Raw genomic sequence first — 15505 nt, forward strand, 5'->3', positions numbered from 1 at the left:
TATTTGTTTGTTGATATTTTTCTTTTAATATTGGTTAAAAGTGTTATTCAGAGCTAAGAGTTTTCTTATGGAGTCTGTAGAGTCTTTTAAAAATCATATCACATGACCAGAAAATATTTATTTATATTTTCATTTTCTTGCCATATTATTCTAGCTTATTTTGATATTATACTGAATCACGCATAGAGCAATATATTGAATATGTGAATTGTCTAGTTTCTGACTGTAGAGAAAATGCGTTCAGCTTTTCTGCATTTGGCATCTATCATGTTGACTACAGGTTTATTGTAGTCTTTGGTATGTTTATTGTAGTCTTTATTATGTTGAGGGCATGGTTCTCCTGACTTTCTTTTTATTTTCTTTTTCCTTCCCTTTCCATTTCTTTCTTTCCCTTCTTTTCGCCTATAATTTTGCTGGTTGTTGTTTTGGTTGGTTAATATTTGCTTTTTGCTTTTTCTCTATCTGCATTAGGACTTTCACTGACTTACTTTGTTAAACAAGATATGATGGGTTTAAGTATCCTTTGCTTATTTAGTCCTCACATGAAAGCAGCTCTAGCCTGTGCTCTCCACTGTTCCTACTGCCCTGTGTTTCGGTCCCCTTTCAGGAGCTTTTGCAATGCTGACTTAGTGGCCATGAACTGTCTTAGAGTTGAAATGTCCTTATTTCTGTTCTATTAAAAGGTAGCTTTGGGGAATAGAGCAGCTTTATTAGCTATTCACCTTCAGGACTTGAAATATACGATTTCATGCTTTTATGGCCTTTTAAATTTCTGTTGTAAGATCTAATGTACTCCCCTTCCCTCAACGATTTACTATCTCAACCATGGTATGTGTTTAAGTGTTTTGCCTGCAGTTATGTGTGTTTATCACATGCATCTCTGGCCCAAGGAAGATAGAAGAGAGCATCAAATGCCTTGGACTAGACTTAAAGACAGTTATGAGTTACTATGTGAGTTCTGGGAATCAAAGACAGGCCTTCTACAAGAGCAGCCAGTGTTCTTGACTGATGAGCCATCTCTCCGGTCACTATGCTTGCTGTTGTGAGATACTGTCTTTTCTCTTACAGTGTTTGTCTTGTTTGGAAAAGGGGCTTACTATGTTGTACTGCCTGGCCTGAACATCAAAGATCCTACTTCCTTTGCACCAAGGTATGTTCCACTATGCTTGGCTCTTCTACAGTTTTTTTTTTTTTTTAAAGATTTATTTATTTATTTATTATATGTAAGTACACTGTAGCTGTCTTCAGACACTCCAGAAGAGGGCATCAGATCTTGTTACAGATGGTTGTGAGCCACCATGTGGTTGCTGGGATTTGAACTCTGGACCTTCCGAAGAGCAGTCGGGTGCTCTTACCCACTGAGCCATCTCACCAGCCCCCTCTTCTACAGTTTTTAATATTGCTGTGTTTTTACACTTTGGCATCTTGAGTATACTGTACTATGGAGAGGTTCTCTCTTGGTCATGTAATTTGGGGTTCTAAATAACACCTGGGCTTAGATGTTCATTTCTTCCCTAGATTTGGAAAACTGCTTTATTTTCATTGAATAGATTTTCTAGATGAAATTTTTTTAATGTTTAAATGAATTATATTTGAGATCAATCAAATTTTTAAACATAAGTAAGATTGGTCATCATTAGATTGTGCCTGAATATACATAGTCTTGAGTCTCTGTACTCATAACATAGTCAACAGTGTTAATTTTTATCCATTGGACTCTTCATGTTGTCCAAATACATGCACCTCTACTACTTTAAAAGCAACATACACACTGAGTCATACAGGAGATAGATATAATTTATAAGGTCATGACATTAGGAACCTAATTTTAAAATTAATCTTCACAATCCTTATGACATGATAGAGAAAAAAATATAGAACTATTTTTTTCCTTTTTTTTTTTTTTACATATTTTCCTCAATTACATTTCCAATGTATCCGAAAAGTCCCCCATACCCTCTTCCCCCCCCCCCACTTCCCTACACACCCATTCCCATTTTTTTGGCCCTGGCGTTCCCCTGTACTGGGGCATATAAAGTTTGTGTGTCCAATGGGCCTCTCTTTCCAGTGATGGCTGACTAGGCCATCTTTTGATACATATGCAGCTAGAGTCAAGAGCTCCGGGGTGCTGGTTAGTTCATAATGTTATGAAATTTTAATTTTGATTCCTTCTACCCCACAGATTCCTAGATTCTGTCTCTTGATAACATCCTACAGTTTTTGAAAATTGTGGTTGTGACTTTTTGCTTGCTTGCTTGCTTGATTTATTTATTTATTTATTTTGGTTTTTTTGAGACAGGGTTTCTCTGTATAGGCCTGGCTGTCCTGGAACTCAGTTTGTAGACCAGGCTGGCCTCGCACTCAGAAATCCACCTGCCTCTGCCTCCAGAGTACTGGGATTAAAGGCGGGCTTTTAAATCAAGTTTGCATAGTATTCTTCAGGCTTGCCTACAGTCCTGATGTTCTTTTATTGTTGCTACTTCGTCTAGTCCATTGGTGATGCAGTCTACTTTCTATATTTATTAAAAATTTGTTCCTCCAAAGTTTTCATCTCCAACATTGCTATTTGTATTTTGTACATCTCGATTTCCTTGATTAATTTCTTATTCATGTGTAAGCTAACTTTTCTATCCACTTGCTTACTTTCTCCTCTATGTTGCCAGTTTTCTTTCCAAGGCCCCATGTGAAATTCTTAGTTCATTCATCTGCTTATTTGTATTTTCCTTAAAGTCACTAATGATTTTTACAGGAAAATGTTTGAATTTATCCAATATTTTACCTGTTTTAGTATGTTTGAATTTAGTAATTGAGGAGTATTTCTGTGTCTTAATTTGTGCCTTTGTTGGTATGGATTTTTCTTCCACTTTTATTTGGGAATCTTCCTCCCTAGCAGACTATTCTTGCAGGGTAAACCCCCAATATTACTCAGGGAGATGAAAACAAATTGGTAACCCCACAATGAATGTGATATCGAAACACAGTGAAATTGGTTAAACTCCATAACACACCCGCAATGACCAAAGAAGAAAAAAATGGCAAAATGAATGTTAAGTATACTCTGAAGTTAAAAATCATTTATAGCAAAGGTGGAAATAGTAATGAATGGGATAAAGAAAGAAAGGAGAGGAAAAAGGGACACAAGAAACAGTGTTAAGTAAAAGGAAAAAGAAGAGTAGAAATAAGTTATAAAACGGAGGAGGAATCCCCCACTAGAGCAAAGTGGAAGAGCTGGCCCCATTAGCATGGGCACAGGAGAGCTGGGGGTGGGGGGTGGGGAGGCTGATGAACTCACACACACTGGAGTGTGGGAAGGGGCAGGTTCTACAGAACCAAAGTTGTCGAATGCCCATGACACAGGGCACTAAAAGGATATCCAGGCAAGGATCCAGTATTGATGCTGGAGCAACGACTCATTGTGATGACCATTTCCAAGTAAAGCTGTGTGGGAACAGATTACACTGTGTGACCCGCTGCAGCTCCCACAGTGAGATGGTTTTATTTCATTTGTTTTTGGGAGAAGGTTGCAAGGGCAGAGGGTATATATGGAGGGATGAGGAGATGAGTGGAATTGGGATGTATGATGTCAATTTAACAAATAATAAAAAAAATATTAAAATAAAGAAGAGGAGGAAAAAACAGGAGATTAAAAAGAAAAGAAAAGCCGGGCGTGGTGGCGCACACCTTTGATCCCAGCACTCAGGAGGCAGAGGCAGGCAGATTTCTAAGTTCAAGGCCTGCCTGTTCTACAGAGTGAGTTCCAGGACAGCCAGGGCTATACAGAGAAACCCTGTCTTGAAAAACAAAACAAAACAAAACAAAAAAAGCTTGCTGAATAATGAAAAATAAAACCAGTTAAACATGGAAATGAAATTTAAAAAAAATAAAAACACAAAAATTCTATTTTGTAAGATGGGGTGGCAGTATAGTATACATGTACAACTCCAGAATTGGTGGAGGATCGTAAGGGCATTTAGACCAGGTTAGGTTATACAAGACCTTTTCTCAAAAATGTTAAAATAAGAAAACATTAAGATATTACCACTAAAGGTATATATTAAGATATTATCACATGTGACCCAGTGGCAGAAAGAAAGATGCCACTTTGGATCTGCTGCTAGTCATACAGGTTAAGCTTCAGAGGCCCACAGGGCTCTGCACTGTATTAGCTCCCCTAGTTTGTAGAGTAGCAGCCTCTGCTGGCCACACTTAGCCTTGCAATCTAAAACTGAAAACTACATTCCTGTTTTTATAAATTACCAAGTTTCAAATGTCTTGTTATAGCAATACAACACATGGAAACGATGTCAGTATTTCATCATATCCAAGTTACCATCAATTATAAGACACATTCCAATGAAGAGAGACTAAAACAGGAGAACCAGAAAATAACTATTGTTTTTATCCTTTTACATAGTTTCTACACCATTATATTAGAATTTTCTCCATTGTCTACCATCTTCTATTACAACAAAAGGCCAAAATACAGAATGCATTCCCAACAACGTACTTATTCATTTCTTAAGGACAGGAAATAAAGTACCTGCAATGAACAATAATGGGCTCTTCTTTTCCAGCCCTCTGGTCTCGTACATGACAAACAAAATCCAGAAAGTCACTCGAATCATCAGGTACTCCATGGTCAGGCCAGGCTGTGTACTGAATCTGAGTAAGTTGACGGCTCTCATTTTTCTAAATGAAAATGAGAAGTTACACACTTTGACTTAGGAATTACCTTTAAAATATAAAATTCATGCCATTTTAGCTTTAGAAGGAAATAAAACCACCTTTCCATTTTGTCTTGCCATTGTGTATAAACTCACTTAAATACAACATTTGAACTGAAGGAAAACATTTCACAGAAATAGTTGTATCCTTGTAAGTACTAGCTACTTACATTGCTATACTTTTTTTTTTTTTTTTTTGGTAAAGATTTTCCGAGACACAGTTTCTTTGTATAGCTTTTGGCAGTCCTGGAACTAAGTCTGTAGATCAGGCTAGACTCAAATTCATAAAGATCCACCTACTTCTAACTCCCAAGTGCTAGGATTAAAGGTGTTCACCACCACCACCTGGCAACATTGCTATACTTTAATGACTCAATTTTTATGTCTAAGGCATTTTGAACAGGGTAATCAAATAAATTAAGGTCAGAGAACTGCTTAAAAGATTACCTAATAGGGATTCCACGTGAACAAAGATGGTAAAGTAAACACTTTGTGAGCATGAACAAAACTTGAGACAATTATTCCATGACAGGAATGACATCAAAGCCCCAGGAGAATGAAATGGCTCAGCTGCTAGGAGTGCTTATGGCCAAGAATGACCATCTCAACCCAATTGCTGGGACACATACTGTGGAGCAGACAGCAGACTCCTTTAGGTTGTCTTCTGCCCTCTCTGACCTCCACAGGTGCACCATGACAAAACCACAAACACTTGCGCACACATAAATGAGTATAATAAAACATTTAAATACAAAATCTCTCAAATATACAGATAGAGTATATAAATATATAATATATATATACTTGGCTGCAGTAAGGGGAGCAATGATGGATATAATTAAAGTAAGAACTCTGGCTCAAATCCTCAAATCCTAACTCTGCCAGTTTTGGCATTTAATATTTCAGAGGTTCTTTCCTTCAAGTGAAAAGTGAAAGGACACCTACAGCTCCACAGCATCTTTAGGTTTAAAAGGTTTCCTAAAAAGACTAAATCATATCAAATTACTGACTCACACACTTTAAAACAGGATATAACTATCATTCAACATCACTCAGTCTGTGGACAGCCATTTATGTTAAATGCAGATCATGAATGAAAAGACAGGTATCAACTCAGACCACCAAGACCAAGTTCGCGAAAAGGGCATAAATAAGAGAGAAAGACAGAAGACAGAGGCTAAGGGAGAAAGGATAGGAAACAGGAGAGGGGGAAGGAGTATTTGTCCTTGGGATGGGAGTGGGTGGGTGCTGACAAAGGACTGCCTATGGACAGAGAGGAGACAGACTTGGCAGTTTATAAAGGTAAAAGGGGAAGAGTCAGAGTGAGATGATTAATTTTAATTGGGCATGTTAATTAGGTGAGCCAAAGGGGGCTTTAGATTGCTGGACTTCAATACTTTGATAAATGGACTCGTAGTCAGTTTCAGAAGGAGAAAGTGGACTAATAAGGAAATGGGCCTTTTGGGCTAGCACAGGAAGAGAAAACAAGAAAGAAGGGCCAGGCTTGACAGGCTGGCTAGAGCCCCTTCAATGAAGGTCAAAGTCAATCAAGACTTTGGGAGTGGAGGTTGCCGATCTACTATCTATCAGTGTATGTGCAGTTTTATTTTATTTTATTTTATTTCACTTTATTTTATTTTATTTGTTTTGTTTTGTTTTTTTTTTTTCGAGACAGGGTTTCTCTGTGTAGCCCTGGCTGTCCTCGAACTCAGAAATCCACCTGCCTCAGCCTCCCGAGTGCTGGGATTAAAGGCATGCGCCACCACCGCCCAGCATTGTGTGTGTGCATTTTTATGTTGGCTCAACATTTTATGTTTGGCTCAAGCTAGGATTAAATACTTGCACCACAACACTTAGTAACACTGACGGCCATTTTAAACAAAGCCAAAGGAAGAAAGAAACTGCCACATAAGACTGTGAAGGCCCAGGTCTCTCCCACCAATACTTAAAACTTTTGAAGGCAGGAACTCCAAGGGTATGATTAATGACAAGTGACATACAGCCTTACTGGCTCTCTTACAGCCAATAAGGAAGGAGCCTGATGATGTGCTAACATATAGAAAAGGAATCGGACAGTAAATGAAGCTAAACTTTACAGGGAGAAAACGGCTAAAGTTTATTTGAATAAGAATAAATTAAGGATATACTGTCTAGCTTATAATTATAATGTACCAATCTGTAGGTTAATCATTAAGATAGTTCTTTATTTTAATCTTTATTTTCCTAGCTAGATGACCAAGAGGTAGGCAAGTGTGTGTGTATGTGTGCATAGTGATTTCTATCTTCAACATAGTCCTTTTTCTTAGTCTAACTATAGCTATATAAAGCTAGCTATATCTAGCCATGACATTTTTATTTATATAACCAGAGTACCTCAGAACTATGCAAAGATAAATAAAGTGTGTGTGTGTATGTGCATGTATGTGGACTATATATATGTGGAGGCCAGAAAAGTTATCAGGTATCCTCCTTTCTTACTTTCTTCTTATTCCTTTAGAACAGTATCTCTCACTAAACCTGGTCATTGCTCAGAGCTATGCTAGATAGAACTCAGAAAGCCCCAGGGATCCTTCTGTCTAAATTCTCAGAGCTGGGGTCACAGGCACTTGTAGTTATGTCCAGCTTATTATATCAGTGCTGCGATCTGAATTTTCCTTATGACTAATCAGCAAGTGTTCTTTTGTTTTGTTTTTAAGAATTATTTATTTTATGTATATATGAGCACACTGTAGCTATCTCCAGACACACCAGAAGAGGGTATCGGATCCCATTAAAGAATGTTTTGAGTCACCATGTGGTTGTTGGGAATTGAACTCAGGGTCTTTGGAAGAGCAGTCGGTGCACTTAACCTCTGAGCCATTCCTTCAGCCCCCAGCAAGTGTTGTTCTTAACTGATGATCCATCCTTCTAGTCACCAGTTGAGTAACTTTTGTTTCCTAGTAACTAGTCTCAGACTAAAAACATTTTCATTTTCCAAAGTCTTTACAGCAGTTCTTATACACAGACACTCTTGACTTCTTACCTCTTGGTTAAACAGTGTCATCTTCCTGAAGATATAGGCAGGGTTTCCTTCTTCAGAGTGGCAGGTGACTTGATAGCATCCATAGGATGAGCTTTCTGAGGGTTCTGGCCAATACTGGTGACATTTAACCTGATTGTCAACAGATTGAATACAGAAAATTACCTATTTAAGACATAAATTTGAATTCTCCAACTTTCAAAATGATCTAATTTTTTAAGAACTTTCAAATTTATAGGAACTAATTCTCATACATCTTATAGCTACTAATATTTTCGTGTGTACAGGTGCGTATTGTATGAATGTTACTGTGCACATATATGAGTGTGTATGCACACACATGTAGCACTGTGGTCTCTTCCATCACTCACTACCTTGTTTATTTGAGAAAAGGTCTATCACTGTATTTGTAGCTCTTCAGTATGGCTAGGCAAGCTGGCTGGTCAATGAGCACAGGGATCTGCTTATCTCTGCTCTGGCCCTCCAGCTCTAGGGCTACAGATGCAAGCTACCAGATCTAAATGTTACGGTGAGTACTGGGGATCTCACCTTAGGTCCCTATGCACTTTACTTAGTTATCCATCTTGCCTGGCTGTTCACTGACCTTTAAAAACCTTCTCTAAACAATCTGTTTGGCTACATCCTGATAAGAGTTTATCACAGGTGTGTAGGAACATGTGCATATGTGTATGTGCTATATATCCTAGCTCTATTTTCATATCACTGACCCGTTTAAAGTGCAACTGCTTTCAGTACACTTCATAGAACTGTGTAACCATTCCCTAAACTCTTAGTTCATTTTCACTGTGCCATAAAAACCCCATATATTCCTTAGTAGCTGTTATGCTTTCTGACCCATTCCATCCTCTTTCCCAAACCTGGACTTAGGTATCTACTAATCTACTTTCTGTACATATGAAGAACCAATCTGGGATGTTCCATAAAAATGGAATTATACAATAATTTTTGTTTTGTTAACAATTTCTCATTCAGCATAAAGCTCTTCAGTGTCACCCAAATTTTATTATCACTACTTCAGTTACTATTATTGCCAAATATTCTTCAGTATTAAACTTTAAAATTTAAAGTATTGATTTTAAATAAATACAATGAAAAGAATGGTAATATTTGTGTTGCTAGTATTGTGCTGATCACAGTCTTAAGTATTTAGCTGTAATGATTCAAAGCATGGAACCAAAACAAAAGATAAAAGGCTACAAGAGGATGTTCTGAGTATATAAACACAATGTAATTTAAAAAGAGCCTAAGTAATGTTTAAGATTAAACTATAGCTTACTCTGCCACGTTCAACTTGTGTGGTCAACATCACAACCATGGAGGAGCCTTGTTCCCAAGTCATTTGCCAAAAATCTTTACAAGTGTGTGGTAATGGCCCTTGACAAGCAATGTATTGATTTATAATACTTGAAGAAGGAATTTCCATCTAACAAGAAAAAGACATTAAAATAAGAAATGATCTTCATTAATAATTTTACTTGTAAAAGAAATTTCCTGGCAATGTCCAAAGTTATACTTATTCATTATTTAATTGGTGGAAGAGGAACTTAAAGCAAATATTTTCCAAACACTACCTTCCTTTATTTTTTTCTTCTTTGAAACAAGGTCTCACTATGTAGCCCAGCATCTGAACTATTATAGGCATGTACCACCGTATCTCAAACTATTATGGCTTAAGAGGCAGCATTATAGAGGAACTTCTTTTAAATACCAAGAGTTTGTAAAAATATTTTTTAAAAGTATAAATAGTTTATTGGTAAATTTTCTAAGGAAGAAAAATTCTGCCATTCATTTTAGCTGAATGGTGCTCATTAAATAATGTGAAGAACCATTAGAATAATATTAAAGTTTGTTTTTAGAATGAAATAAGACAATAAATATAGAGGAATCAACACTCTACATTTGAGGTTGATTTCAACAAGCTGATACCTACATATAGCAATTTAGAAAATACCCAAGGTACTTGAAACTTGAAGTCTCCCTCCCAAACCAGCTTCCACTTATTACCAGAGGGTAAATTTGTTTTTCTACTTCCTAGTACCTCTTTCACATAAATAGTCTGTATACAACAACTATTTTTCTATAAAACCAATTTTAAAAGAGTAACACAATGTGTATGGTGTTCTGAATCCCACTGTTTGAAAGATAATACCCAAATTAGTACCTAATTTCTTTCTTTTAATGACTCTTCTTAAAAAAATACTGTAACTTATAAAACAGAAATTTTAGGCATTGTTAATGTTTGTTACCAGTAGCAAAGTAAACTGAGCCCTGCTCTTCTCTAAACCTGACATTTTTAGCAAACGAAAAAATATATCTACCTATAAGGTCAACAGGAAGAAATGAAAATGCTGGATACAAATGTATTCACAGTTCAACTTCTAACAATACCAAACTGCTCCCCAAAGAAACCAGTCTACATTTTAACCAACAACACACAGGAATGTAGTTAATTGATACTTGCCAATATAGCTACATTCCCTTATCCATAGTTCTGAAAAGACCAATAGTCTGAAATGAAAAACTGATTTTGGTGTTTTGAACCTTGTCCTAACTTGAAAGCATTTTAAAGGTGACTTTACTTGAAAGCATTTGACATCAAAATGTGACTTTGACTTAATCCCACTCAGAATATTTATATAGTATCAGTATAATAATTAAAGGGCCCCTATTATAACCTGCTAGGAATATTTACTTCCTATTGCACTGCTACACGCACTGAATAGTCTTAAAAAAATCTAAAAATTTTCAATGCCAATGAATACTTGAAGGTTTCAGATAAAGAACTATACACGTGTATGTTATCATCAAATTTTTGGCCTTTCATTTTCAGAGATAAACAGTAGAACTTTTATGTAGTTTAAATTTGTACTTTGTTTTCTAAGTTTAAACTTCATTTAACTGTGATACTTATTTTTCTAAGTTTCATTATCCTGGCTTTGCTTAAAAAAACAAACAAACAACAACTCCACAAGTCATTATCTAAGGCCAAAAGGAGGAGCTGTATGGCAACTTATATCACTCTCTGCCTAATCCTTTGAAGAAGGGGCCTCATGATTATGCAGCAAGCTTAACTGCTTTGCCATCTCTCTAGCCTCCATAATTGCTAAAGTTCTTATGCAGTTTCAAAACAGGAGGCGGGCTTTGTTGATTATGTCTAGGCATACTGAGGAAGAAACCATTTGAGTCACTGGATAAGCATTTTTTTTTCAGATGACATCAAAAGGCAGCTGTTTCATTCCCCTTTTATACTGCCTACATGCAGCCCCGATTACTGTGCAGTACCATATTCTTCACATTTTCAGGTTTATTGTGGGTAATTGCACCATTTACAATCACAGTGATGAAGTGCTGTATAGAGTTCTTATGTACATGAAGGTTGCAATGTTATTCACCATGGAGAGAATGTAGATTAGCTTTCTTCAGTCATGAATTACACTTCAAATGCTATTGGCTATGCAAAGTTAACAAAACAACAATGTTATTATTAAATAAAGCTTTAAATGAAGCTGTGCATTGATTAGCTGATGAAATGTGACTATTTACTTATAAACACCTAACTACATATTTGCCCTAGTAATGATGATTCACTATTACCTCGTTCATCAATTGCACAAAGAATCAAGGTTAGACTTTCAATAAAAAGGAATTAACCTTCAAATTTACAATGGTTTTCAATTGCTCCCAACAACAAAGGCAGAACAAAAAACTTACATTTATATAGTTTGCATTGATGTAGTCTTCATTACCTTTTAAAAGGACCCGTGTAGCATCATCTAAAAAAAATTAAAAGATACAATAGTTTCTTCTGTTTTGATATTTGGGATTAAACCAGAAAAGCTATACCACTAATGAACCACACTCTAGTCATAAAAATTTAATAAAGTTTTATTTAAAATATTAAGCTTATATTGTAAGAGTTAATAGATACTTACAAGGTGAAATATCTCTGTATCTGTTTTTGGAAATGTTCTGAGGTAATTTGGCACAAGACATTGTCATTCCAGGTTTTTTCCGATAGAGTTGCTTTAAAAACAAACAAACAGAAACCGTCTGAACATCAACAGTTCTGCTTTGTTTTGGCAGACTTGTTTCTATTCCAATGGAAACCCTCCATACTCCGTGCGTACCATGATACTTTTCAGAACAGACACGTGCTGACCCAGAGATATAGTCTGCTTGGTAGTTTCTGACATGCAATATGCATCTATGATATTTTGAAAAGTTTGAAAACAATTTTGCTCACTAAAGTATTTCAATAGCAAGTCTACAAAGAACATTTGGCTTTATTTTAGTTTGAAAGTGTTCAAAGGTACACTGAGACATTTTCAAAAAAGAATGGATGCATGTCTTAGCATGTTTTATTATTATAAGCATTTATATACAACATATTTGTATATAGCCATCAATATTTAAAAACACATGGGGAAATTCCTGGTTTTATTAAAGATAAATAAAGATCACTATGACAAAATATTACCATCTACAAATGTGTTGGACTAGATTTATAACTATCTTGGATATAAGCAACCTGTGGGCCACAGGCTGGACATGTCTGGTTTAAATATAGACTTTCAAATTTACTATATACTCACAAATCAAAATAGAGATTAACATTCATGCCAGGCAAAGATGGTGTGCAGCTCTAATCCCAGAACTTAGGGGGCATATGCAGGTGATTCTCTGAGTTTGAGGCCAGCCTTGTCTACAGATTGAATCCCAGAATAGCTAGGGCTATACAGAAAGTGCTAGCATTATAGGGAAAGACCCTGTCTCAGAGGGTGTGGGGGGGTATGTGGGGGTGGGATTATCAATCAAGAAGCATTCTTTTTCATCTGAGATAATGATCTGAGAGGTTATAAGACTATACAGACAAAAAAACTAGAAAAAGATTAAATATTACAAACTATGAATTTTAAATATAAGTTATGTTATTAACTTTTGCTTATTCTTATTTTACTTATTTTTTAATACCAGGACTTTGCTACATATAGCTAAGGATGGCCCCAAACTCATGGAAAATTGTAATGCTGTGATACCCAGTATTACAAATGATATGTGCTGTGACATTTGGCTTTTCGCAAGCTTTGAATTTATAAGACAATATTATCTTGTAGTTTCCATTAAAAAAAAAAAACTAAAAAATTACATGAAAAAAACATACGAAATGTGTTTACATTTACTACTTTTATATATTTTGAGAGGGATCTCATTGTATAACTTAGATTGCCCCATAACTCATTGTTCTGGGCTCATCTTGAACTGAACGACATCTTCCTGCATAGCTTTTATTCTTCTTTTAAAAAGAAACTTATTTGAGCTGGAGAGATGGCTCAGCAATTAAGAGTACTGACTACTTTTCCGAAGGTCCTGAGTTCAAATCCCAGCAACCACATGGTGGCTCACAACCATCTGTAATGAGATTTGATGCCCTCTTCTAGGGTGTCTGAGATAGCTATAGTGTACTTACATATTAATTAATAAATAAACAAATAGATCTTATAAAAAAACTTATTTATACAGTCATAACCAGTATTATGGAAATAATTTTTAAAAACTACATTTTAGAATTCTTCATGCTAACAAATTCTAAGCCTATAATTTTACCTTATAAATCATAATGCACAGTAGATTAGGCCCTAAACAACCCTCAAACTATTTAGCAAATACTGATTTAATATAAATGTTATTACTTACATCAAACTGTGCCAGTACTGTTCCAGTGATAAGCCCCTCAGCTAGCTGGATCATTGACTCCCGCAAGGAATGGTCATCTTGATGGACACTATCTAGTGGGGCTTTCTCAGGAATATACTGGAAGTCTGGTTCACTTTCTAGTTTTTCTTCCACTACATCATATACAGCTAAAATACAACAAAAAGCACAGTAAGAATCTTAATAGAATTCAGTAAGAAATTGACAGATGTATTCTATAGATTCAATAACTAATAATTGCATTATATCTGATTGGTGCCTTTGTGTAGGAAACAAGAATGACTGTGGGGTTGAAAGGCTATGGGGGTTGCTATTCCTTTGGAAAAAAGAAGGGTTCTTTATCCATCTACATATTTAATATCTGAAGACACATTAAGAAAATGAGGCAAGACTAAAGCAGTTAAGAGCACTTTCTGCTCTTGAAGAGGACCTAGGTCCAGTTACCAACATCCACCTGGCAATTCACAACCTCCTGTAATTCCAGTTCCAATGGATAGATGCCCTTTTCTGACATTCTTGGGATCCTGGGCTCATGCCACAAGCATCAACACACACAGGAGTGTTCAAATGTGTGATCATGAGCATGCAGACACAGACACAGACAGACAGACAGACAGACAGACAGACAGACAGACAGACACACACACACACACAGAGTTAATAAATACTTACAAAAATAGAGAAAATGAGGCATTTTGAGCTGGAGATCTGAATAGACATGCCCTTAATTTCTAGGAAATGGATCAATGGCATAGATAGAAGTCTATACACCATTATGTCTAAAGATATGCTAGCTTTGATCATATGATAAATGAACACAAAGCTGAATAAATCAGCCCCATATTCTCTCACCCAACTAGTCACTAAGCATCTTTCATGTTCAAGTTAGTATAAGAGAGCTCAGATCTTAGATGTTGGGCCTATAAATGCCAGGCCTACAACTTATCCTTATTTATTTTCCCTCTTAGCTCCATTTTAAAGAAAATTAGTTTTACATGTATGGACGTTTTGCTTGAATGTGTGTATGTAAAACAAGTACATGTCTGGTGCCTATGAATGCCAGAAGGCGGTATTAGATAACCTGGAACTAGAGTTACAGACCATTGTGAATTACCATGTGGATATTGGAAGTCAAACTCTGGTCCTTTGTAAATACATCAAGTGCTTGTAACTGCTGAGCCATATCCAGCTCCTTAACTTTGTTTAACATGAGCTCTATTAACACACAAATAAATGGTTCATCCATATGTAAAGCTATATTCTCTGTAAACGACTGCCTCCTCTCAGCCATCTTGCTGGATTAGGAAACATCATGTACTATACTTGAGAGAGAAAAAAAAAAAAGATGTGACAAAGTCCACACTGAAAATGAGTGGAGGGGGCTGGCGAGATGGCTCAGCAGGTAAGAGCACTGACTGCTCTTCCAAAGGTACTGAGTTCAATTCCCAGCAACCACATGGTGGCTCACAACCATCCGTAACAAGATCTGGCGCCCTCTTCTGGAGTGTATGAAGACAGCTACAGTGTACTTACATATAATAAATAAATAAATCTTAAAAAAAAAAAAAAGAAAGAAAGAAAATGAGTGAGGTCTCCATCTAGAATAATTCTTTACAAGGGCCTAGCTGGGTTCCTCCTCAGTTTTAAAATATAAAGAAACATCTGAAAGTGCAAAAAGGCCTATGCTGTCAAAGACTTTAGTTTATATTCTGGCTTGGTGCCCATTATGAATCTATAAACAGGAAATAGTCTTTGAAAGTATTTTCAACTCTAAAATGAGAGTAATGTACCTATCATATTTGGTGGCTCTGAAGATTAAGTACAAACATACACAGCAGCTTAAGTACAACAGCTACTGACTATTGTCACTGAGTGCCACAGGAGCTGTTATCAGAAGAGGACAGAAAAGCCAAACTGAGAGATTGCTGTTGGTGTAAAATTGCAGCTGTGACACAAAACAGACAGTATGAAGCCTAAACAAACAAGTTCCTCAGAATCAAAATGAATGTCTGTTAATACCTGTTTAACA

At 36.2% G+C, this 15505-nt stretch overlaps 1 protein-coding gene across 10 annotated transcripts in view; it reads right to left on the bottom strand.

Moving 5' to 3' along the window:
* Window positions 1–15505, bottom strand: part of Ptpn4 (protein tyrosine phosphatase, non-receptor type 4) — a 185119-nt gene that overhangs the window by 18542 nt on the left and 151072 nt on the right. For all 10 annotated transcript variants that reach the window (XM_006529255.3, XM_006529254.4, XM_006529253.4 and 7 more), the window contains 6 exons: window positions 13459–13625; window positions 11697–11787; window positions 11476–11537; window positions 9041–9187; window positions 7747–7875; window positions 4541–4689 (listed from right to left, as the gene is read on the bottom strand). In XM_006529255.3, the coding sequence (XP_006529318.1) occupies window positions 4541–4689; window positions 7747–7875; window positions 9041–9187; window positions 11476–11537; window positions 11697–11787; window positions 13459–13625 (745 nt within the window). The remainder of the gene's footprint in view (window positions 1–4540; window positions 4690–7746; window positions 7876–9040; window positions 9188–11475; window positions 11538–11696; window positions 11788–13458; window positions 13626–15505) is intronic.

This window comes from Mus musculus, chromosome 1, assembly GCF_000001635.26.
Source record: "Mus musculus strain C57BL/6J chromosome 1, GRCm38.p6 C57BL/6J".
NCBI classification, from domain to species: domain Eukaryota; kingdom Metazoa; phylum Chordata; class Mammalia; order Rodentia; family Muridae; genus Mus; species Mus musculus.